The following is a 25,201-nucleotide window of genomic DNA, read 5'->3' on the forward strand; positions in this document are numbered from 1 at the left end:
GTCCCTTTCACCATGAACAACAGACTGCAGTCCCACCTTCACTGTCATCATCTACTAGATGGCAGTCCTCTAGGTAGATTAATCAGCAGCTCTTCTCAGCTAAAGGCATAATTCATTTACTAAAGAAGCCTTGGCTCATCTTTCATCACTCCATTGTCTATGTGTCCTCATTCCAGCTTCAAGAATATCAGCAATACACTTCCACTGCCTGGAAAAACAATCTCACTTCCATCTTGTGTACAAGGCCAGGTTATCCAAGGTAGATTACACAGCCCCCCATTACTGTGGCTCACTTATACACACAATGTATGTATCATACAGGCCACTTAAGTAAATGTGCACAACATACCCTTGGGATGTTAGCACCAACATCTGGGTTAGCACATAGAAGTGGAATGTTGTAAGCAATGCTGCCAGGTCTCCACCAACTGTGGATTGACAAAACTCTGTGCACTGCCACCACATGCTAAATGAAAAGCTGTCCACCCTCGTTAAAATGAGGGCACACTTGTGTACCTCTCCAGGTAACAGAACACGTCCAGGTCCTCACTCATGTCAAGGCACAGGCCTAGTCTTCTATGCACACTACATTATTGTGAGGTTAGGGAATAAAAACAAAACTAGGATGACAGATACAGTTGAGCACTCAGGGCAGAGGAGCACGACTGAACACTAAGCAGGAGGAAATAATGTCCCAACTGTGTATGTTTGTAATTCTTAGCTTTATGGCACCTTAGAGATCAAGGCTCACTGGCAAGTGACTAGATAAAGTGTTGTCAGGGTGGTCTAACCGATCTTTGTGTTTTGGCTTCTTGGGCCACTAAGGACTTCTTGAATGATGGTTGGGAAGCAACTGCCGTTAGACCCATGGGGAGGGTGCTGCTAAGCAGGCGGGCCCGGGCAGTGAAAGTTCAGAAGAAGGCTGGTGCGTACCGGTGGTTGAAGGTAATAAGCATGTGATGTAGTGTGCAGCTGACAGTTCATTTTGCCAGCAAAGTAAGAAGATGGTCTGTTTAGGTTATAGTTTATTTTGGAGATCGGGCTTAGGAAGTTGAAGGGTGCGCTGTTGCTCAGAGAGCAAGCTTCCTTGGACATATTTGGGCTAAATTGGGTGGGTCTCGTTTTGTGAGAGGGATATAAGTGTTGCTGAGGTCATTCGGATTGTTACTGCAGTAGGCTAGTGTACGCCGTCTGAGAGGTGATCGTACTGGGAGGAAGGAGAGGCGCGGGCGGATCCTGAAGATGTTGTGATGGGGATAGTCAGGTTCGGTTGTGAAAGTGCTCTCTAAGGTTCATGGGTAAGGACATTATCATGTAGGGTTAAAAGGATAAAAGTAAACGTCTTGAAACAGTTTCATCCGTATGAAATTCCGGACTCAACTACTTAATGCTTTTTATACAATATAGATAAAGATGATGTTCCTTCTCATTTCACTGAAGTTTAACCTAATCTTCCTTTTGCAGTATCTGTCTTTTTCTGTGAATACATGTTTCCACCTCAAAATGCAAAGTATTTTGTAATACCATCTGAGTTTTCGTTACAACAAATACTCATCGCAGTTTATTTCATAACACGAGTGCCAAGAATAGCATTGGCGTGCATTGCTTTAATGATTTTATCCATATAAGATGAATAAAATGAATAGAAACTCCTGTTGCTTCTGTCTCCCTCTTTCTCGGCATGCAAAGCGGTCATTACCGTTTTACTTCCCTATTAAGCAACATGCTGTGGGAAAGGCCTACACAAATATTTGTACTCGATTTCTCCTACATATCATGATACCAAACATGCATACTTTGTCAATAAGTTTAGAGCGTTGATATTGGTAAAAACTAGAACAGATTAAGATTTAGAAGCAAATCGTAGAAAATATAAAGGTTGGTGCACCCTATCTTAGAAAATAGATCAATCTTGTGGCCACAGCCAAATATAGCAAAAACACGTGTTTTTTGGTTCATAAAGTGATGCAGGATCTCCTTCCTCTTGTTTGTCCGGTTAGCTGCCAGATCTTACTAAAAATAGGCATCCTCTATTTTATCACATTCCCAAAAGGCTGAAGTTGCTGTTCTGCTGCCCGCGCACAGCATCATGTCAGCGTGGGCTGTGGACACATCTGTTTTCTATTTCCTGGTTAGCTTTTGTTTATGATTATTTTCTTCATCGTGTGCACAATCAATCACTCCTTTTAATATTTGTCAAGATACCAGGCACGATCTGATTTGAGAAAAATAGTAACCATGAAACACTACCTCTGTGACCAATGCTTCAGACAGTTTCACACGTTCAAAAGGCAATGCCAACCAGTTTATGATACATGGTGTGTGCATAAAAGTTAAGCATCGGCAGACGCTCCGACAAAGACTGCATCGTCATTTGCCACATAATATATACTGATCCAGGCTACAACCAGTATTGCCAAAGCCAATAGGTCTGCGTTGGCTGCCAACCTTTTCGTTTTGTCAGTGCTTTTTTTGTTTTTTATGGTAGTTGCAAAAGTTTGTTGTTTATTATAAAAAAAAAAAGTGGCTGAAAGTAAATATATGTTTTGGTCTCAAAAACACACATTGCCGTAATAGCCCTTGGCACTTTGCGTTTCTTAACCGGCCGAATCGCCTGTTATCAAATGAAAAACAGCCTTTTGCTATGTACAAAGGCCGTTAAGGAATCACAAAATGCGATTTGTACCCGGTAGAAATCGCATTTAGCGATTCCCTAAATAGGAAATCGCAAATAGGGATTTCCTATTTGTGATTTCTTGGCACATGTACAAAGCATTTCCTAAATGCAAAATGAGCATTAGGAAATGCAATTATGTAAAATGAGCATTTAGGAAATGGAATTGCCATCGACCTCAAGTCGGTGGTAACCTTGTGCAATTTAAAAAAAACACACGAAAATGCTTTTTTCAAGGTGTAATAAAGCTCACACATGCCCCTAGGGCATGCGTGTGCTTTACATATGCATGACTTTCTTCGGGGTGCAGCAAGGGAGGGGCATTAGGCTGAATATCACGCTTGCTTTAGCATTTCCTAATTTGCGATTTCCTATGAGTAAATTGCAGATTAGAAAATGCTAAACCATTCGTGCCTCTAGGCCCTTAAGAACGAATAATTTGGTGTTACCTAAATAACGATTTCCTAATAGCAATTCCTACGCTTAAGGAATTGTTGTTATGGAATCTATATTTTTGTACATTCCATTGAGCATTTCCTAAATAGCAATTTCTAAGGAGTTTCTATTTAAGAAATGCAAAATAAGTATTTCGTACATCTGTCCCTTCATCGCTTAAGGGAAAATCTTTGTGTGTGCATTTGCTCCTTGTGAAAGCGTAAAATGCCGCTATTCACAGTGAAGTTACCTAAAGGCTGAAGCGCACTGACCCATTTCCCGTCCCATACTGAAAAAGGCAGAAGAAAATGTGAACGACACAATAAATGACTAATAGATGAAGAGGGCTTGCTGAGAGCATGTATAAAAACGAAGACTAAACATATATTTGAAGTAAAATCAAAAGTTCATACACAGTAGATACACTAAAAGAATTTCGTTATTTTGTCTCATTTAGCCTTGCATTTCTGCTTTTTTTGTTATGGAAAACTGAGCTAATACCTTCAGTTGTAAAAGAGTGCTAATGAAACATTTGAAATATTGTAAGGGGATCAATGACAGCGGACAAGGGACAATACCACCTGACCAAATGTGAAAGCATTTGAAGGGATTGAGAGCATGTAATTAAAATGATAGGGTGAAGGGGACCAATAACAGGAATATCACATGCCACTAACTTGTTCCGCCCACGCAGAAGAAGGGTGTACCAGATTTTTCATCCATTATAATGAACTTTGTAGAGAGCGCATGATATTTTTCATGATAAACCAATAAAGTGAAAACGTTTTCATTGAGTCCATATAAGCTGATAAAGGCCAGTGGTTTTCCAAGAATCACATGATCAAATAACATTTGCCATGCTTCTGCTTCAAGCCTCCTAGCTTGTATGTGTAGTTGCACCAGTAAGATGGCTCATAGGTGGCTATTTGGGTCAGGAAGGCAGCCAGGAACAGGCTGTTAAAACTAAAAGCATTTGTGCCACTTTGAAGTACATTCTTGCGACATCAGAAAAAGTAACTGTTTCCCTATTAATTATTTTTGCGACTTTTTGCAATATTTTGATTTATATAACACAAGTTTAAAACTGCAGTTAACAAAAGAAAAATATACAGTTCCCAAGACAACTCCCATTACATTTGGCTTGGGATATAGCAATACCCACAGATTTGTCATATTTGTTAACTTTGAAGAGTAATTACACCAGTCTTCCCACACTTTAGCATGATTCTGTGGGCACCCCGTCAATTAGTACTTACATTCTTCTGCTTTTGTACAGTAGTCCTTTCCATGATTCTGTTCACTTGTGGAGAGGGTAGATGTCGACCTCCAGTGACGTGTGATATTGCAGTAAGCAAGCTCATTGCTACCAAGAGTATGGTGGTCCACCTTCCTCGCCATTCATCCATTAAACCTAATAGCACCACTTTGGGATCTAGTGAAACCAGCCTCCCCTTCCCTTGAGTCAGGATATTACATTACTGTTCCTAATATTGCTGGATGATGCGGCACTCCCATATGATATTATAAACTGTCCTGATACCCATCTTGCATCTATGTTGGTGTGGGTCTTGGTTGTGTTTCAATTTATGTAGTATTGAGGGGCTCTTATGTATCTGAAGTATCTAAGATAAATTAGCCTCATTCTCATAGAAATTGCCAATACTCTGGGGGCGCCTTTGCCTCCTCTAGTCCTCTGCCTCCAACGGGCCTATGTCTTGTTCCCACCTTTCCTTCAGTGGTTGCCTGGGGTCAGGTGTATTATTAGCAAGTGTGCAATACATTTGAGAAATGCGCTTTCCACCCAAGTCAGTCATACTAATCTTAGCTTCAAATGGGCTATGGTCAGGGTGGCTTGCAATTTCTCTTGGTATATCTCGAGTGCATGACGCAACTGCAGGTATCAATAGAATTGCATTCTATGCATATTGTATGTCTCATTAAGTTGCGTAAAGGTGCATATATTATTTCCCTCCCAGCTATCTCCCAGAGTAGAGATTCCTTTAATGTCCCAAGACCTGAATCCCTCTACACCCACCACATGCTTCAGTTAGTTACCATACCACATCAGGATTTTTGCAGTCAGCACCCCATGCCATTTAACCAATCTCAGCTCATGATGCAACGTGACAGGATTGTCAGCGTTCTGAGAGAAAGGTTTGCGTCTTTAATGGAGCCATTCAATAGGTTAAGTATACTGAAATGCTTCACACCCATCAGTTCAGAGGCTACCACAAAGTCGCTTCAGTTCATGTATAGCCAATCGTTTATTAGTACTAAATGGCTTGCCCAGTAGTACATCTTAACATCTGTGTACCTGAGCCACTTCATACAGGTTTAAAACATTATTTGCGAAATGCTAGACTGAGAGGGCCCTCATCCCAAAAGAATCATGCATTTGCGGATTACAGTGTTAGGAAATATGCCAGTGGAAGACAGTAGAGTAGAAAGAGGGAGATCATTTTAAACAATGAACCTCTACCAGCTACGCTGAAAGGACGTCTGCATCACACCTACATGTCACTTCATACATGTGCGACCACAGGTGTGATGTTAAGATCCCAGTCCCCTTACTTACTGTCTGGCATTTACTGTTTGCATATCGAGGTATTTGAAGTGTTCCTCGGCCAGTTGGAGGTTGGTTGTTTCTCCAATATCCCCATGGTCTCCCAATACCGGTACAAATGTTGATTTGGTTTAGTTAATCATCAGGCCTCTCCCTGTATATATGGAGCATCTGTATCAGATGTGGTAAGGAGGCTTTCAAGTGATCAATATAGACGAAAAACATCTTTGCCATATGGTGATATTTGAACTTCTAAGATCCCATCAGAAGCCCTTTGGATGTGAGTCCTGTATGTTCACTCCGCACTAGTGGTTCGATTACAAGTGCAAATAGGCGCGGGCATCTTGACGTCTGCTCCACTTAATGTGACAACTCTTCATTCACCCTGATTTTTGCCCATGGCTCGGAGTAGAGTGTTGATATATGTCAACATATATCTACAGAAGTGGGGGCTAAAGTTCAGATGCTCCAATAGGCGTAACATGAAGGGCCACCGTGGGGTCAAATGCTTGTTCGAAGTGGATAGACACCTAAGACCTGTGTTCCCCAGAGGACTTCGAGAGTGCCATTGCAGTGCCTGGGGTAATGACGGGTGCTACGCTCCAGCATAAACCTGTTTCGGCCCATTGTACCAGAGACCTTATTACCTTTAAAAATCTCTTTGCAAGGACTTTGCCAATGATCTTGGCCTCGAGGTTTATTAAAGAAATGGGCCTGTATGAACTGCATTGGTCTGGGGTGATGGTCTGTCCGTTTTTAATATCATAGCCCCTCTCAAGTCATGTGGTGGGTCAGCAGTTTCCAGGAGCAATGTCTATTCTTCTAACGGTGGGGGTATGAGATGTGTTGCAGATCTGTTAAAAATCTCCAGTGGAACTCTGTTAACGGCCTGACGTCTTCCCTGACACATACATAGTGACTTTTGGTCAGCTTGCTTTATCCATTGATCTTGTTATTCTCATTTTGCTTCTGCCCACCACAGCATACACTATGGAGCAGTGGGTCACCCTACTTTGCTCATTGGCTCATTTATCTCGAGTGACTACACAAAGCCTGTGCACATTGTTCTTATACGCTGGAAATAGGTGATTTTCCTTCCTTCAGTGACACATCTGATTCAAAGTGTTTCATTTTATTTATATTTCATATTAACTTTAGATACTAGCCATTAGTTTGCCTTCACTTCATGTTCTTAGTTGAATTATGTTTTATCGTATGTCTTCCTTTTAAAGTTTCTGTCATGAAGTGTTGTGACATTGATCCTTGTAGCAGCCTGCAATTTCAGTATTTGGTTAAATGGGGATTTATTCTTACATTGTTGTTGTTATTTTTTTATTGTTTGTTATTAATGCTACCACTACTACTGCTAATAATAATAATAAATGCCAAAGCTGAAAGTTTATTACTTCACGATAATATCACTAGTAATGGCTATATCATTTAAAAAAAAAATCATTGTAAACATACGGCAACTATGCCACAAATATGTGGCTGCATGTTTAGTTATTCTGTTTATTTTTGTGGCATGTAATTGCAATATAAAAAAAACAGCCACTGCACCAGCCTCCGAAGGCCAGAAATACTGGCTTTACCAATTTTTATTCTTTGTTTCTTGCCACGAACTGCATCTTCAGACCAGATGTGGCTGTGGTGGAAAATGGGCAGTGAACTTTACTTATCTAACTCCAGTCCTAGAATATGAGGGGAAAGTGTTACTTTTGCCAAAATATTCTAGGAGGCTTATATACTATTCTAATGTCAGTCCTGGAACATTTTGTAGACTTTAAGAAATACAAAGGTATTTAAGAAAAGTTTGAAAAGTAGTAATTTTGCAATGCAGAAAGTGCTGCTTTTCGAGCACTGCTCAAGGCACAAAAATGGGATTGCTATAAACATTGCATGCTACAAGCTCCAGTGCAATAGCCCAGCTATTGTAGACGCAGGACTGTTACCAAACCTTTGCCCAGAAATCAGACATGTTGACTGGCACGAGGAGAAGCCTATCTGTATATCAGCCCTTGTTAGTAACTACGTACATCATTGTGTGTGTATCTGTCAGTAGGCTATTGAAGTAAAGCCATCAAACATAGTCGTATTACAACACAAGACTGATGTCAGCAAATATCAAATAATCTGTTTGAACAAAGCCCTAACACCGTCCTCCTGATAGTCATCCGAACATACTACAATAAATAGTGCATCATTTAGGGTAGGCGAATTCATTTTGCACGTCATTCAACCTACCCGTACAGAGTTTAAAGCCCATTAGTCACTGGGGTAGGACAAGGTCTAGTCATATAAATGTAACTCATAATTTAACATAACATCAACATCATGAGTTTAGGAGATAAATGGCAAATGAGTTAAAAAAAAAAAAAATGATGGCAAGTATTTTTGGCTGAGTTGGGGTAAAAACAATTTCTGTCTTCTAGTTCTACGTTTAGGTTAGCTGCATGCCATCCATGTACAGAGGTCTGCAGAAACCTAATTACATAAAGAAGCAGAAATTAGGGAAGTTATAGAAAAGTCTGTAAACGTTGGTGTACAATTTGTTCAAACCTATAGAAAAGATGGAATGCCAGGTATTTCAGAGTTTTGTTTCTGAAAACCTTGCTTTGCTTACAATTTGAGGAATGGCTCTTTATAAAAACTATTGCCACTTATTAACACACAATACACATTATATTAAAAAAACAAGTAATCAGAAGTTAAGACTAAAGACTTATCTTTATTGTTTATTTTAGTGGGAAGAACAGATAACAAAAACATATTAAATGTGTGATGGAAATTGATGCCTTTTTTGTAGGAACGACGTGTCAGTTACATTTCTGTTGCTTCTTGGGTCCCTCAAAAGTGAGGCAAAATTAGGAGAAGAATCATTAATCTACTTTAAAAAAAATCTACAATCACGATTTGTAATTCTGGGCCAGAGCAACTACCTCGGTTGTCACAAACAATAAAGATTGTTTACCATGCATTACTACAAATGCCCCACTTACAGTAGCAAATGTTCACAGCTAATGTTCCTTTTTCTTTTTCAAAGGTACAGCAAAGTCTAGAAAAGATAGCTAAACTGGAACAGGAAAAGGAGCACTGGATGCTAGAAGCACAATTATCCAAAATCAAGCTAGAAAAAGAAAACCAAAGGAGAGCTGATACCACAAAGAGCACATCTACTGGGCAATTGGCAGAGCTTTTTCAGGAAAATGCAGTTTCTGCTAATGAGAGCAGACATGGACAAGAAGAAACAACAGACACATTTTTGAAAGACTCATTGAACTGTACAAGTTTAGTAAGTATATTTAATTTTGTCTCTGAAAGATTGGTCATGGATCTTTTTTTATCAAATTCTGCAAAGGTCAGGAAAGTTAATAATTTTATTACTCTTTTTGCCTGGACAGGAGGGATTGGGGGAGGACTAATTGGAGAAGGAAAAAGTAACCCTTGGACAGGTAGCGCTCCTACAGCCAACCAGGAAACAGATGATTGCTGCCGGAGTTCATTGAACTCTTCACAGATATTGGGTCAACAAAATTCTTAAGTAGATCAAGACCGCTAGCCCCTTTTTATGCTATTCCTGAGTTGAGTGGTTCTGCCAAGTGATTTGAGGACAGTGAAATTGATCACCCAGCAACCCGGGGCAGGCTTAGAAGGGATTAGTGTTTATTTCTTCAAGGCCGAATTTACATCACCCAGTATCGCTAGACTGGTTCTAAGCCATTCAGATGATTTTCATATTATTGGGGTTCACGTTATGTTAAGACCAAGTTTTGACTGAGAGGATATTGTATCATTAGGGGAACATTGGTTGCAAACAGCCCTTCCAGGGACTGAGTGCTTCTCCAATTACAAATTGTTTGCAGGAGTGTTGAAGAGCGATTCACCTAACATACCCCATGAGAACCTGCGTATGACTACTTCTAATAACTCCAGGACAGTCGAGTTCCCAAATCCAGGAACTAAAGAAGCTGAGGCTGATTACAAAGATTGGTCTTGGATAGCAGCAGCACTGGCAGCTAAACCTGGAGATCCCTCCAGATGAGAATCGGATTGTGTGTGGAAGAGCTTGCCTTGTGTCTACCGCCCAGACGTCAACTGAGTTATCCTGGGTCATTGCTACACACAAGTCTAGTGATGACTATTAGGGAGTTTCTATCATGGAATAGGGCAGGCTTGGGGAGTGAATAGAATATGAGTACTGGCTGAAGTTTATTGTGCATTATAATATATGGTGTTTTCAAGAAACTTGGGCCTTGAGGGAATTAGTATAAATGGGTTCCTCGATAATAGCATTCAGGGCACTCGCCTCTGAGGGGTTACCCTTCAGGAGGGCGTACTATATGGGTGTCATGTAAGTTCTAATGCAGGACTGAGCAATTGGTGCTAGCTACACTATCTTCTATTGAAGAACATGTGAGAATTAGGCTTTTGGACCCTGAAGGAGGTGTGGTCGATATTATTAATGTTTATATCCCACCAGGGTGGTCCCCAGAGGTGCAGGCGATTTGGGGGAATTTTAAATCCACTGAGAAGGGAAGCACATTCTCTGAGCTCCTGATAAACTACCAGCTATGTTTTTGTAATTGGTGTACCGCCACATATAGGATTGCTAGGGCAACTTTTAATAATGGGAGAAGATCGTCACTAATCAATTATTCTATCAGTATAGAGTGATGGGATTGTGTGCACGGTCTGAATGTTGTCAGAAGAGTGTAAAGTGACCATGTCGCCATAATACTATGCCTGAAAACATGCCTAAGGAGGGAACTCATGGCAAACAATTCAAGGTAGAAGCTGTACAAGCATGTGATTGACCCTTCAAATAGCAGAAAGATAATAAGGTTGAGTAGTGAAAAATATTCACATGAACTCCCACTGCTAGAGTGTATTGTGTGGATCTGCAATTTTGAATCTCTCCTCTGATAATAATAATGTAATCATATCAGCATACAATCAAATGGTTAATGAGCTAAAGACCTTATAGTGTAAGCCCATTGGTCCCAAATCTATTAGGCTAGTTGGAGGCAAGCATAGTGCAAAGGTAAACTGGTATGAAAAGGAATGTCATAAATAAATAAAACATTCTGGGAACTTGTATCATGGGTGGGGAAGTGGTCAGTAAGCACCATAGGAACCTACATTGGGCCTTCTGTATGGACTAGTTATTTTAGCACACTATATAAAGTCATCCCCATAGTCCCTAGGCCAGCCTGGGAGAATGTTTTCATTGGGGCCTGTGAAATTAATATTCTAGTATCAAAGGTGGAAAGAGCTTTTAATGATGTGAAGAAACTTAAGGCCCCTGGCCCAGATCTGATGCCTATGGATACCAGGAGGAACCTCACCTGTGAGCCGACATCCTCATCAAAGTGTTTAAAGCAGTGCTTGTTAGTAATGCAGTTCCCCCTTCATGCCGTTCAGCTATTATTGTACCAATTTACAAGAAGGGTGATCGTGCTAGCTATCTAATTACCACCCAATATCTCTCCTGGATGGTGCAGGTAAAATTTCAGGGAAAGTCCTGTTTAACCGCCTCCAGGGGTGGGTTGATGCCCATAACATTATGACGGAAGAACAAGCCAGTTTTAGGTCACATATAGGGGCCATCGAGCAGGCTCTCCATTTATACATGATCTCCTACAAATTTGCAGTGGTGAGGAAGTTATCGCTGTATTTATTATTTGTCAACCTAAAAGAACCTTACAGTTTAGTTGACAGAGAGAAGCTGTGGAGATCCCTAGCAGATTTAGGAATCAATATCTCCGTTGTAATGGCTTTAAGGACTCAGCACTTCAGTAACACGTCTCAGGTACAGTATGGTCTGGGCAGGGAGTGCGCAGATCCCTTCACAGCAGAAAAAGGTGTCCAGCAAGGGTGAGTATTGGCACCCTTACCTTTTAGCCTTTTCCTGAACTATGTGGCAGATTTTTTGATGGGAGACTCTTTGGATGTCCCCACTTTAGCTGGAAAGAGGATGCCTCTATTGCTATATGCGGATGATGCTGTACTGATGGCATGAACAGAAAACTCCACCCATAGGCTTTTAAAACGCTTTGAGGAATATTGCCACAAGAACTCACTGACCTTTATTGGCAATAAAATAAAAAAGTATGGCTTTGAGGCCCTCTCCAAGTTTTAAGCGGAAGTCTTTGGTCGAAAGTGTACCCTTAGAAGACTGTAAAGCACCTTGATTATTTGGGAATACGATTTTCAGAGAACTTGTATTGGTGTAACCATATACAGAAGGCTACATAGGTACTGAAACAAATTGCAGGTGCGTTTTTTTTTAATAAATATTTTTATTAGGTATTTTAAGTACAAAACAGTCGTCTCATAAACGTGTATTCCAAACTTCACTGGAAACAACGAGTGAGACCAAGTCATGGTAAGTAGCTTTACATAGTACAACAGCATCGATATGAAGAAATACATTGGAACCACATCTTGTATATGAGTATAGTCATTTGTGCAGACTAAGGTGCTATCATCACTCTTGCTGGTCAGTATTGGCATCAGCTTGCGAGTCTATATCGTTATATGTAATCCAGTCACCCCATATCTTCTGAAATTTAAGTGGGCATCCTCTTCTCTTATATCACCCACTCTGCTGCCATGCACAGATCCATTCCCTGTTTCCATTCAGCCATTGTCGGTGTGGATAACCTAAAAGAAGTTATACCCAGTGGTACCTGCCGGGGCCAAACATGGTTGTCCCATGTACATAAAATTTTAAACGAGCTGCAGATGGTGTTTCTGTGGAGAACTCCTGACAAAGTCATGCAGGATACTGCTGTTTTGATCAAAGAACGGTATTATGATCATCTGCAGTTAAAAAGAAAATGCCTTGCGTGGAAGACAGGTTCTATCACAAGCAAAATTTTTAGTAACACCTATGGCCCTTTCTGCTCTGAATACCTAGATGTGGTGGATCCGGAACTGAAGTGAACACTATAGAAAATTCCAGCTGGGTACTCTACCGACTACTAATTATCTCATACAAATTCATATGCTTGTTGTTAGATTTGGCCACTGTGACCGTGTTGTGTAGCCATTTTAGCCATAGCTCAATGCACATTATTTCAACACACTAGGCCAAGCCGCTATGCATCTTAACCTAGATATATTTTATTTGGCTTCATTTTATTATTGTTACAATAGCCACTTTTACGGTCTTGTTTTATTTTCTGTTTATCTAACTGTTTTTGCCTAGGCCAGACATTCTTGATTACTCGGTGCTTCTTCCAAGGCTACTGCACGGTACATTGCCGGTAAACGTGGTAATGATTAGACTCTAACATTCGTAGAAAACATACATCCTTACGTAGGGACATTTTCCCAGAACATCAGCTGTGTTGTTATAAAAATACTTCCTTGTCCCTCACACGTTAGAGGGAGATTCCAGCCAGAGAACCACAACTGTATGCTGATTGCCGAATGCTTAGCTACAGATGCTAACCCAGACCGCAGGCCTTTGCTCAGGGATGGGGGATGATGTCTTCCCAGGGGAACCTGAAGGGCAGAATTAGAGCTTAACATGCTGTGCTCTATCATAGCCTAGGTAGGAGTTAGTCTATTGATAACAGTGACAATATGATAGCGTTATTTTTATGCTTTACTCTTCTCGTCACAATTTTAATACTGTCATGTTGTGTCGTCCTGGTTATTGTAGCTCACGCTTTGCAATCTAAGATGCAGTTGTTTTAATAAACTCATTATTGAAACATATACTGCCTCGTTTTGTCATTTATATATGAGAGAAACGGATGAGACCTGAGTGACCACGGCTTCCCTGAGAAACCAATTATGTCATGCGCACGGCTGCCCAGTCATCCCTATCCTTGGATAGAGATGAGCCACTGCTAGTTAGCTGGAGAAAAACCCGGATTGGAGCGACAGGCGTCACCTGCAGTGGATTAGACGTAGTCTCCCACACCGCGGGCGATTCTGCCGCTCAAAATCCAGTAGTCTCATTAGAATAATGAGAGCCTATGCGACATGGCGCCACCAACGTTTGTTCAGGCTCGAATTTTTGGGTCCTCCGGAGTATCTCTGTCTCATTTTATACAATGATGCCTCAATACTATACACGGTGAAGTCCGTGGTACTGAGGATTTCCACTCCAGCTACGTAGGCTATCCTATTTTGGGCTGGAGGTTGTTCAAGCTTGAACTTTAAAAGGAAAACCCCATTTGGTGTGCCTTCTCTGAACAATTTTTCGATCTTGTATGGCGAATCCACAGCAGTTGGTAATAGAAGTCAATATGAGACAACCTCTGACTACGCACTTATTAGCAAACGGCCTAACGGCCTAGTGGTGTCCAGTCACATTTTTGGTGAATGCCCATCTAGCTTATAGAACAGAACTCTTCTATTCTTGGGTCACATTTCCAGCAGTTGATGGGAACACAAATACATTTGATTACTATACACACGCAAATGCACCTGGACAATACAGGGTACATGCATATTTAGAAATATCATTATCTTATCAAGAACATAATAATTGGCTTGATGGCACCCTACCCCATACAATAATACCAGTAAGGTTAGGTCCTCTAAGTAACAATGGTCCTACCTGGCCTTTACTGGCCACTTATTCACTACATCCTGCAGTAGTGAATTTAGCAGTGGCTGAGGTTCGTCGCTTATATACTGAATTAACAGCGACATATAGACGATTGGTACAGTTTGTGATGCAAACATTAAATACAAACCCAGGACGTGCTGCTCCAGCACCGCCACATGCAGTAACGCCAGGTATAAACCCTACTACTATACATTCGATCATGGGTAAAGTACCCGCCAAACGAGAGGAAACTCCGTTTGGGTTAGCACAAAAAATAAATGCTCTGGAAGCAGTATTTCCCCATACGGGACCTCAAGATAAACATGGAATTCTAACGATGTGCTTGCCATTTGGGATGGTCCCTACAGTAGATAACTGCAATACTTTGGGCACAGTATTTGCCGCTCTATACAACCGCACTCGGTACACCGACACTTGCCACTTTGCTGGAAGTGTTGAAACAAATTCAAGATGAATACGGGGCTGCCCGGCCCTGGACTTGGGGATGCAACTAATGGGCAATTTTGCCACAGTAACCTCAATTATTTTAAGTAATCTTAAAGGGGAAGCGGTCGCATTAGCAGTGCGCATGCGGCTTCGTGACGTTCCTCAACATGATCAGGAACGCGAGGTGCCTAAGATTATCGCAGAGTCTTATTCTAGCATTAGTCAAGATAGTTTAGGGGCCAGACCAACTAAACCACAATTTCAGGGCAAATCTAATAAAGATTTTTCTAAGCAAGCTCCTGAGGGTAATAAGAAACGCTGGGATAAAAAACAACAAACTACTAAAAAAGAGAGGGGAGAATCTCCACGTATGGAGACACCACAGAATAGATGTAATCTGAGAAATAGAGATAATATAAAAACGCCCGATAGATATCAATATACCGATACACTCCAATCTCGTTCCTTTCAGGACTCATCGGAAAAACAAAATGAGAGAGGTTGGGTGATCAGAGCGAAGAACAGAGTACGTGAAACCGAGACAGGAATCACAACACTCATCTGAGGTTTTTTTTAAAAAGGAAGAGAAACCTGCCCAACAAAAACCCCAATTCAAAAAGAAAAAGGTCGCAGCAGTCGCAGTCCGACATTCCACACAGGAAGAGGGTCCTCTTGAAGAACAGGAAGTGGGCATTAGCACTGCTAGATAGCGTGGCAGTGGTCACAGTAGTTCGCCGGAGTCTTCTAGAGCATCTGGAGGTGAACGCAACTGATGACTTTATACAAGTAGAAACTGCGGACATGCGTGTCTCCACGCCTGATAGGGTGTATAAAGTAACGCTACAGTTAGAAGGAGACATTGAGCGCATAATAGACGCAATCTTTTGGGATCGCATAGTAAATATATATTATGTTTTATTGGCCGAACAAGATTGGCCACCTGAATTTGTCCGTACCTGCCCCTATGGGGAAGACGTTATTAAACCCTTTTCTTGCCCCTTGTTCCAGAGGATCTCTCTGAATCCTATGCCATTGATTGGGCTTTGGCTCAGGCACCTGCATTATACTGCAATCACGTAGGATGGGATAAAGAATCCCCCTACCATGTAATTCCTATTAAAAATCAACCCCAACCACAACCTCAGTATCCAATAAAACATGATGTAAAAGCACCTGTGAGGGAAATACTCAAACAATTAGAGTACCAGGGCATAATTGAACCTTGTGTCTCCCCAATAAATAATCTATTATTCGCAGTAGCTAAACCAGACCATTCTTACAGAATAGTCTTAGATTACAGACACTTAAACAGTCACACACGCACATATGCTATAGAGAACTCACATAGCACAGCACTAATGAACAACATAGTGTGTAAAAAATACAAAACAACGCTGGACATTTCCAATGGTTTCTTCTGCCAGAATATAGCGCCTGAGAGTAGAGACTTAACAAGTTTCAGTGCACTAGGCTCTCAGAAAAAATTCTGTAGTTTGCCTCAGGGGAATAAGAACAGCCCAGGACTGTTCGCAGCTCGTGTTACTGCAAGTTTGCCACGAGATTGACCCTGAAGCATTGTCCTATGTAAATGATATTTATCTTACGGATGATGAATTGCTACAACACTTAAGACGGGTAGCCTGCATTGTTGTCAGATTTGCTGAATTTGGTTACAAATTCAACTTCAATAAAATAAAATTTGCCTTCCTCAGCGTCCTGTTTCTGGGATATGAGCTGTCAAGTGAAGGAAAGAGCCTAGCGCCACAATTCTTAGAAAAATGCGCACAACTGCAACCTCCAAATGCGATCCAAAAACTCCAATCACTATTGGGTTTCTTAAATTTTGGCAGAACTTAGATTCCAGATTATGCTTCACGCATAAAACCTTTATATGACTTGATACGTCCTGATTTCTCAAGTAAATTTTGGACAATTGAACATACAAAAATTCTTAGAGAACTGCAGACAGACATGCTAGTAGCATAACATTTACACACAAGGGACAGTAAAACACATTTGGTCATCAGAGTAATTGCTGGTGCCATTGGTTTCACCTATGTGACATTTAATGAAGGTGAGACAGTCCTGATTGCTTACAAATCACACTTCTACTCAGCGGCAGAACAAAGCTTTGCTCCCACTGAGAAAATCCTCACTGCTGTACAGATGGCTGTCATTAAAGAAAGACCTCTAGCCCAAGGCAAACACATTATTGTCATTTCTCTAATACCAGCCCTGGAGGCTGTTACAAAAGCAAGCGTTCCAAACACAAAAGCATTACATCTACGCTGGATACAATGGGCCACGTCTTTGACAGCCACTGATGTAGACTACATTTTTTACCCAAAATTACAAACTCAAGAATTTTTGCAGTATGAACTAGAATACCCAGTTCCAGAAAATACACTGCCTATGGAACAATATCATAGTCATGTACACCAATGGCTCAGCACAACCTGCAATTGGCACAAAACACCAATATTCTGCTGTTTGCACTGTCTTAAGCGGCTATATGGAGGACAATAAATTCTGTCCCCTACATACATTTACGCAAACCCTAGGGGATTGCACAGCACAATTGGCAGAACTAAAAGCGCTGTTGATGGCACTGGAACATACAGATCCTGCACAGCCAACGCTGATTGTTTGTGATTCATATTAATGTGTCCAGTCCTTCAATGAATATCTGCATTACTGGCGCCAGAATGGATTCAGAGATTCTAAAGGCAACACCATTAAACACAGACTTCTGTGGGGGAAAGTAGCAGATCTAAAAGAAATGCTACCAATTGTCTGTGTTGTACACACACTTGGACACCAGCGCGTTGTAATACACGTTGCTGGAAATACACTGGCTGATGAAGCCGCAAAGTCAGCAGTGGCTGTAGCTGCTGTTGCTGCAGTAACTCATTCGAGTTCAAAACCGGATGCAGACATATGGGCTGCCGTGACAGCTACAGCGGATGGTACGCCCTATTCAAAAGGATTTCCTGACAAATATTCCTACCGCATGGGAGGTATGCTGAACGCTGAGGTTAAGATACCAGACGTAAGGGTACAAGATATTCCCAACAGAGATATAAGATCACAATTAAATAAAGCAGCGCATAAAAGGGTGGCATCTGGCCATGCTGGTGTGGCGGCTACAATTTCAATCTTACAAGCCCGCTATTCATGGCCAGGCCTCTGCAAAGAGACCAAGCAGTAGGTCCTTTGCTGTGACACCTGTCAACAAATCAAAGTTTCCACTGCCAAACGCCCGCCGCAGACACCCCTCTTGATTTCAAATAAACCATTACAATGTGTGTACTTGGACCATTGCGGCCCCCTAACACCGGATAGTGCATACAAGTATATATTAGTCGCTGTTGATTCTTGCTCCAGATTTTTATGGGGGTGGCCACAATGCTCGGCTGATGCTAGGACTGTTGTTAAAGATTTGCGAGTCTTTATTGGTACATATGTGGTTGCGACTTTCCACTCAGACCAGGGCCCTGCTTTCGCCTCAAGGGCATTCAGGGACGCCATGGCTTAATTGGCGGTCCAACTCCAGTACTCGTCTCCATTTCATCCTGGGGGAAATAGTGTTGTGGAGCAATTAAATCGTGATTTAAAGCAATCCTTAACAGCCAGAGTCTTAGTTACGGGTCATAGTTGGCTTAATCACCTGTATGGAGTTCAGAGAGCACTTAACAATCTGCCTATAAGGTCCCTGGAGGGTCGTACTTCATATGAGTGCCTGTTCGGAACTCAAATGTATGTTCCTGATCTTGATGGTCCTGGTGTGGAGGCAGCAGAAACTTCTTTTGACATAAATGAACGTGTCACTGTCTTACAGGAATTGCAACATTTCCGTGATGACAATTCTTCTATCAGTGCTGCCTCCACAGGAATCAAGGATGTACCTGTAATGCCTACTGGCTGGATTCCCAGAGTCGGGGATCTAGTACGTGAAAAAGTTGCTGTAAAAAAAAAAAGGAATTTGGCCCTTCCTATCGAGCACCTGTACCAGTCTTGGGGATACACAGTACCAGAACTGTAATTCTACCACCGTTGGCGGGTGCCAAAGAAAATCGTTTTGTCTCCATCGACGATGTCAAACTACAACATGTGGCTGATCCTGCACAGCAGACCAAGAGGAACACCCGGTAGTTCCTAAATCCATTCTTTCTACTGGTCAAGACGTTTCTCTACAAGTTGTAAGCAGCAACACCGACACCTCTCCGAGCTTTGGGAGGGTGGAACATGATCTTGCATTGATTCCACTAATATTAAATAATACAGAAATAGTTGATTGCTTCAATACAGCTTCAACACAAACAGATGGTCCGATTTATTCTGTACCACCGCGAGAAACACCAACTCCACCAATGAACACAACTCCAGCTTTTGCACAAACTGCTTCTGGATATTTTGCCGACATCAATGATGACGTCTCAGCCTCATTCGCCTCTTCGACACCTGAACTGTCAAACACACGTAAGCTAATGAACTGGCGTAGAATAACATCCTTTATTTTTCCTTGGCACTATCTATGGCTCTCCTTGAGTGTACTAGCTTTCCTACTTTGGATTGGTTTTGTTATCACTTTCTTTTTATTAATACATGGTCATTTTCTTCCTGAAAAATCAACAGTCAAACTGGTGGATGAGATCCTAAAACCACATTTTTCTTCACACAAGGTTCGAAGAGACCTATCTTTTGTGAACATTTCCGCAATACCAATTCCTGGTGGGATTGTTTGGGATAAAGTACTATTTGATACATATGGTCCCACTGAAGTTATTCAAATACCATATGTATTCAAACTGTCAATGAATGATATTATATTACCAGGCATTGTTTCTGATAATTGGAATGTGAAAACAGTTGATTCTATGATGACTGAATTGCAGTATTATACTGTATTTGAAAACGAAGATGTTTATCAATCTAAAGAAAATTATGGTGATATGTTTTGCTGTAATTATTATGGGCACCATTTCATACAGAGCGAGCAGCCCTAAAATTGTTTTTAATTATACACAATGGGAACATTGTCCGACTCCAACACAAGGGAGTTAGAAAACATATTCTGAACAGTTTACATATTTGTCTGGGCCTAATGTAAAAAATGCTCAATCATATTATTTTAAATTGCCACCTACTAAAGATATACATATATTATTAACAAATACAAAATTTATATATTCAGAATCTTTTGTTTCGCGGTTGTCTATAGAAGGCTATGAATATTGGCTGAAGTCGATTGACTTGAAAAGTGTATGGGGAACTAGACATTGGCAAATAAGGGGGAAGGAAGCTTTATTCGAAGCATGCCGGATACCTGTACAAATAATATTCTTAAATGAAACAGTACAACAAACTGCCGCTCAAAATCCAGGAGTCTCATTATAATAATGAGAGCCTACGCGACAACTGTAGCTTTGGAGGGATTGACAACCTAACGCATTTTATTCTGTTTTGCAGTAGCTCCCTTCCCCTTATTAAACACTTTGGGGCTAGATGTGTTAACTCAGCCGTGTCGCTATGCACTAAATCGGACAATTTGTATGTGATCAATTCTGTAGCATCATTTCTGTGTGTTATGTGGCCTCGCCTGTATGAGTTGCTTATTACATTTGGTACTACCTTACCCAGATAGCCTCTGCGGATTTGCAAGTATTTCAAGATGTACCATGCTGCTTGCTCCTACTTCAATTGCACAGTTTTCCAATACCACCTGCACTTTCTTATATTAAGCGTGTGCTGGATCGTTTTTATCAGGAAGGAATACAGCTTCTGTACGTTGTTTTAATTGTTTGTGATGCATATGCTTTATGGCCGTAAGCCTTTCATTGGATTGTATATTTTTACTCTCATTGCACTTGCATTTTTATATATTTTTGAGTATGTTGATTCTCCTCTCAATTGGTATGTAGTGCTTAAATATTATTTCGCTATTCAGTGATTTGCTTTGTATATGTTTTATCTTTTGCAGGTTTTAGTGTGATTAGTGTTTTTAATTGTTGTCTTAAATTGAATTGACTTTATTGCCATCTGGATTTTATTTATAGGTTAATGGGATAAAAATGTAGTGCCTAAAGGAGGCTTGTTGGTAAAGGTGCATGCGCTAATGGTAGTCGGGAGGAAAGTCTTGAACCCGGGATAAAAGTGGAGCCTTGTATACATAGAAGACCATAAAATAAGGGTGATCATCAAATACCTTCAAATATTAAAACTCATTTTGAACCTAGTATATGCTTTAAGGCATGTTTGTCATAAAATATTAGGACCAGCTGCCATCTGTAGGATTGGCTTTGACCGTTCACCTATGTCTTTCCGCAAGGACTGAGTTTTCAGCAATGTCAAAAGCTGCAACAGGCAGGTGCCTTAATGGCCCTTATTAATATCATATAGAAAGTCTTAAGGGAAAGCCCAGCTCTGCCCAATATTGATTGTTTTGGATTTAATAGACATTCTGATCTTTATGTCAAACAAAAACTTTTCCTGAAGAACAATTTCTGATTAATTTATTCAGTCATTTCTTTTGATGGGAGTGACTATAATATGATGTTCAATGGCATGTGTGGCTGTAGATACACATGCTATGAATAAGCTCACCATCTAGTGCTGGGTTTGGATTAGTACAACTTGTTTTTGTTCGAAGAAGCTTTTCGAGTCACGGAATGAAGTGACTCGTCCTCTCGGTAATACTGCTCATGGGAATTGAGTCATGTGTTAGATTGTTTCTTTCCGCCGTCAGATTCAGACCTGTGTTCCTCTTGCTCCAAGATCTCGTCTCGATACAGTCCAAAACGCTGTTCACTCTCGGGCCTAACTCTTCAACGTGGCATCTAACTGTGCAGCCCTAATGGAACAGACTCCATTTTGGCTTTGCCCTCGATGCCACTCTTAGTTTTCACCCACCGACCACCACCAGGTGTGTAATTTGTGTCTTTTCCCCGACCACAATGAGCAGACCTGCGAAGTGTGCTGTTCCTTTCGATCAAAAAAGACACTTAGAGATCGAAGAGCTCGTCGGATGGAAATGGCGTCTTGAACTCAAGGTGACACACCGAACATCTTCGGCGACGAGCATGCACAGGAAGAGTTGGAGCAGGAAGAGCCCTTCTCCATTCAAGATTGGGACGCCAATGTACAATCTGACATTGCAATTCAACCGTTGCAGTCAGCGCAAAACGTGTGTAAAAATACCCCTTCACCCTTGGCTAAACTACATTTAAAGAGGTCACCGGCCCGCCACTGCCTTCTAGCCATGGTCTGAGCTGGGAAAGTCATTCGGATGCCTCGCCTTTTGGCTCGGCACTCAAAAAAGCCAAAGAGAAATATTCAGCATCAACCTTGAGCACCTCTACTTCAGCTTCAACACAACCGAACGTAGATGGTGCTTCAGTGCCGACTACTCTGGTACTGACCACTTCGGCACTGAAAAGGAAAAAACAGCTATCCACAGTTTAGGCACCACAAATATTCCACACACAAAAGACTTTGGAACCAAAAATCTTGAAAAAGACTTCTATAGATTCTGGACAGTCTCCAACCACCACCCCTTCACCGGTGGAACCAATTTTAGAAGTTATGGACGCTCGTCAGCGCTGACTTCAAATTCAAGAGGGAACAGGACAGATTGTAACATCACCTACTCCCCCTAGGAAATTGACTTTTCAAGAGGCTCTTGACTCTTCTCTGCCTCCAAAAATGACTGTAATGGAAAACACTCCTTTTCTTAATCAACCCTCTCCGCCTCCACATACTTCTCCACAACATACTCCTCCAGCAACATCTTCCCCTCCTTTGGGGTTCACACCACCCAATTTGCCACTAGTGGGGCTCATAATTTGGGAGATACATTAGATGATCAAGACCCAGTGGATGCATATGATCCGGATCCTATTACACCTCATGAGCCGGATCCCTACCCAGTTAGACCTTCACCACCTGAGGATTCTACCTCATATCAAAGGTTATAGCTAGGGCAGCAGCATATCACAATGTACACATGTACTCAGATCCAGTAGAAGAGGATTTTCTATTTTACACCCTTGGCGCATCAGAGTCAATTTTTTCCAATGCTCCCAGGCATGCTCAGGCATGCAGAAGAAATATTTAAAGAGTCAGTTAGATCAAGGGTTATCACTCCCAGAGTGCATAAAAAATACAAGGCTACACCCACTGACTCTTTATTTATAAAAGCACAAATCCCTCCAGACTCTACTGTTGCCTCTACTGCTTGCAAAAGGGCTAATAGGCAATCAACAGGAGACACATCTCCTCCTGATAAACAAAGCAAAAAAATGAGATGCAGCAGGAAAAAGAGTATCAGCTCAAGCAGCCAATCACTGGTGGATTGCTAATGCCTAGGCGTTGTTATCCCAGTTCGATAGAGCTCACTGGAATGCCATTGAGCATCGTAAAAGTGGGGTGGAAATTGTAACTGAGGGATAAACAATTTCAAACAATTCAATTAGAATTGTGCTTGATGCCGCTGATACAGCAGCACGCAGTATTAAAACCAGCGTTATCATTAGGCCCTGGCTCAGATGCTCAGGCTTTAAATTAGAGGTACAACAGGCAGTGTTGAACATGCCATTTTATAAAGAGCATTTATTTGGCTCACAAGTGGATACCACACTTGAAAAACGAAATAAAGGCTATCAAACTGCCAAAGCTATGGGAGCACTCCAAGCCAACACATGCAGGGGTGCTTTTTGTCACACAGGGTTGGAAAGGGGCTTTCGGTCATCATTTCAGTTACAGTCTTCCACTCAAACAAAGCCCACCTCTCAATATACCTCTCAGGTAGAGGTTCCTACAGAGGCAACAGTAACAAAAGAAGAGGAAAGCCATCCACATCTAGAGGCTCCTCATCCACCACCAAACAATGACTTCTATCAAAACCTACAAACTGACACCACTCCTGTAGGGAAGAGGTTACTACACTTATGCCCTTAGTGGTCTCATACTAACCGATCAATGGGTACTTTCAATTATCTAACATGGTTTCTGTCTAGAGCTCACTTCTACTCCACCAAATATACCCCTCGTACTCCTAGACTCACAAGATCATCTCACTGTTCTCAAAGAGGAAGTACACTCTCTCCTTCTCAAAGGGGCTATAGAACCAGTATCATTACAACACCTGAGATCGGGAGTAAACTCCTGTATTTCCTAATCCCCCCAAAAGACGGGTCTGTCAGACCAGTATTAGATCTCAGACCCTTAAACCACCACATCTTATCAGAATATTTCCATGCTCTTCAGGATGTTATTCCCCTTTTACAACAAGGCGACTTTATGACAGTGTCAGAAAACATTACCAATTCAAGGTATTACCATTCGAAGTCACAGCTGCTCTGAGTATTCACAAAATGTCTTGGGGTAGTCAAAGCACATCTCAGAAGACAACAAATTCATGTCTTCCCTTACTTGGACGATTGGCTAATCAAAGCCAATTCAATCACACAATGTGAAAGCCACACTCAATTCACAATTCGTCTCCTACACTCTCTAAGGTTCACCATCAATTACCTCAAATCACATATTCACCCTCTCTAGATACAGCCCTATCTAGGAGCGATTCTCAACACACACTTAGGACTAGCTTTTCCCAGCTCAGCCCGAGGTCAAGCCTTTCAAACAATGATTGCTACATTAACAGAGGATCAAGCATATACAGTAAACTGTTATGCAACTGTTAGGGAGGATTGCATCTTGCATTGCCATCCTACCTTATACCAGACTTCATATGCATCCCCTTCAACAGTGCCTCTCTTGTCAGTGGTCTCAGGCACAAGGTCAGATGGAAGATCTAGTGTTGTTTGAACACCAGACTTATTGCTCTCTGCATTGTTGGAACACCACAAACCTTATGAAAGGGAGGCCATTTTTTAGCCCTGTGCCTCAGGTCAGTCTTGTGACAAATGCCTCAAATACTGGTTGGGGACCTCATCTCCACAACCTCACAGTCCAGGGGCTATAGGACAACAGTTCTTGCACATCAGTTACCTGTATCTGCAAGCAGTCTTCCTAGCAATGAAAGCGTTCCTTCCACAATTGCAACACAAAGTAGTGTTGATACGTACAGACAACATGTCTGTCAGGTACTATCTTCAAAAACAGGGGGGGGGGGGCACAATCTCATCAACTATCCCGTCTTGCACAAACAATATGAAAATGGGCAATTCATCACCACATTCACATAGTGACACAATATCTCCCAGGGACAGACAGTCACTTTGCGGACCTGCTCGGCAGGATGCAGCAACAAGTCCATAAATGGGAACTCCACCCACAAGTCCTTCACCAGTACTTCCAAAAGTGGGTATCACCTCAGATAGATCTATTTGCCACACCTCAAAACAAAAAAATGCCCAAACTTCGCCTCCAGGTACCTGCACCCTCAGTCCAAAGGCAATGCTCCATAGTTGAGTTTGGCAGGGATAGTTGCTTATGCTCTTCCCTTACTTCACTCAGTCTTCCCTCACCATGATCCTGGTAGCTCCTAAATTTGGAA

The 25,201-nt window shown here is 41.5% G+C and overlaps 1 protein-coding gene across 1 annotated transcript in view; it reads left to right on the forward strand.

Annotated features, from left to right (window-relative positions):
* PPP1R21 (protein phosphatase 1 regulatory subunit 21) overlaps positions 1-25,201 on the forward strand; it is a 448,835-nt gene that overhangs the window by 311,397 nt on the left and 112,237 nt on the right. The window contains exon 17 of the mRNA XM_069234042.1: positions 8,716-8,964. Within this exon, the coding sequence (XP_069090143.1) occupies positions 8,716-8,964 (249 nt within the window). The remainder of the gene's footprint in view (positions 1-8,715; positions 8,965-25,201) is intronic.

The sequence above is a fragment of the Pleurodeles waltl genome, chromosome 5 (genome assembly GCF_031143425.1).
Source record: "Pleurodeles waltl isolate 20211129_DDA chromosome 5, aPleWal1.hap1.20221129, whole genome shotgun sequence".
NCBI classification, from domain to species: domain Eukaryota; kingdom Metazoa; phylum Chordata; class Amphibia; order Caudata; family Salamandridae; genus Pleurodeles; species Pleurodeles waltl.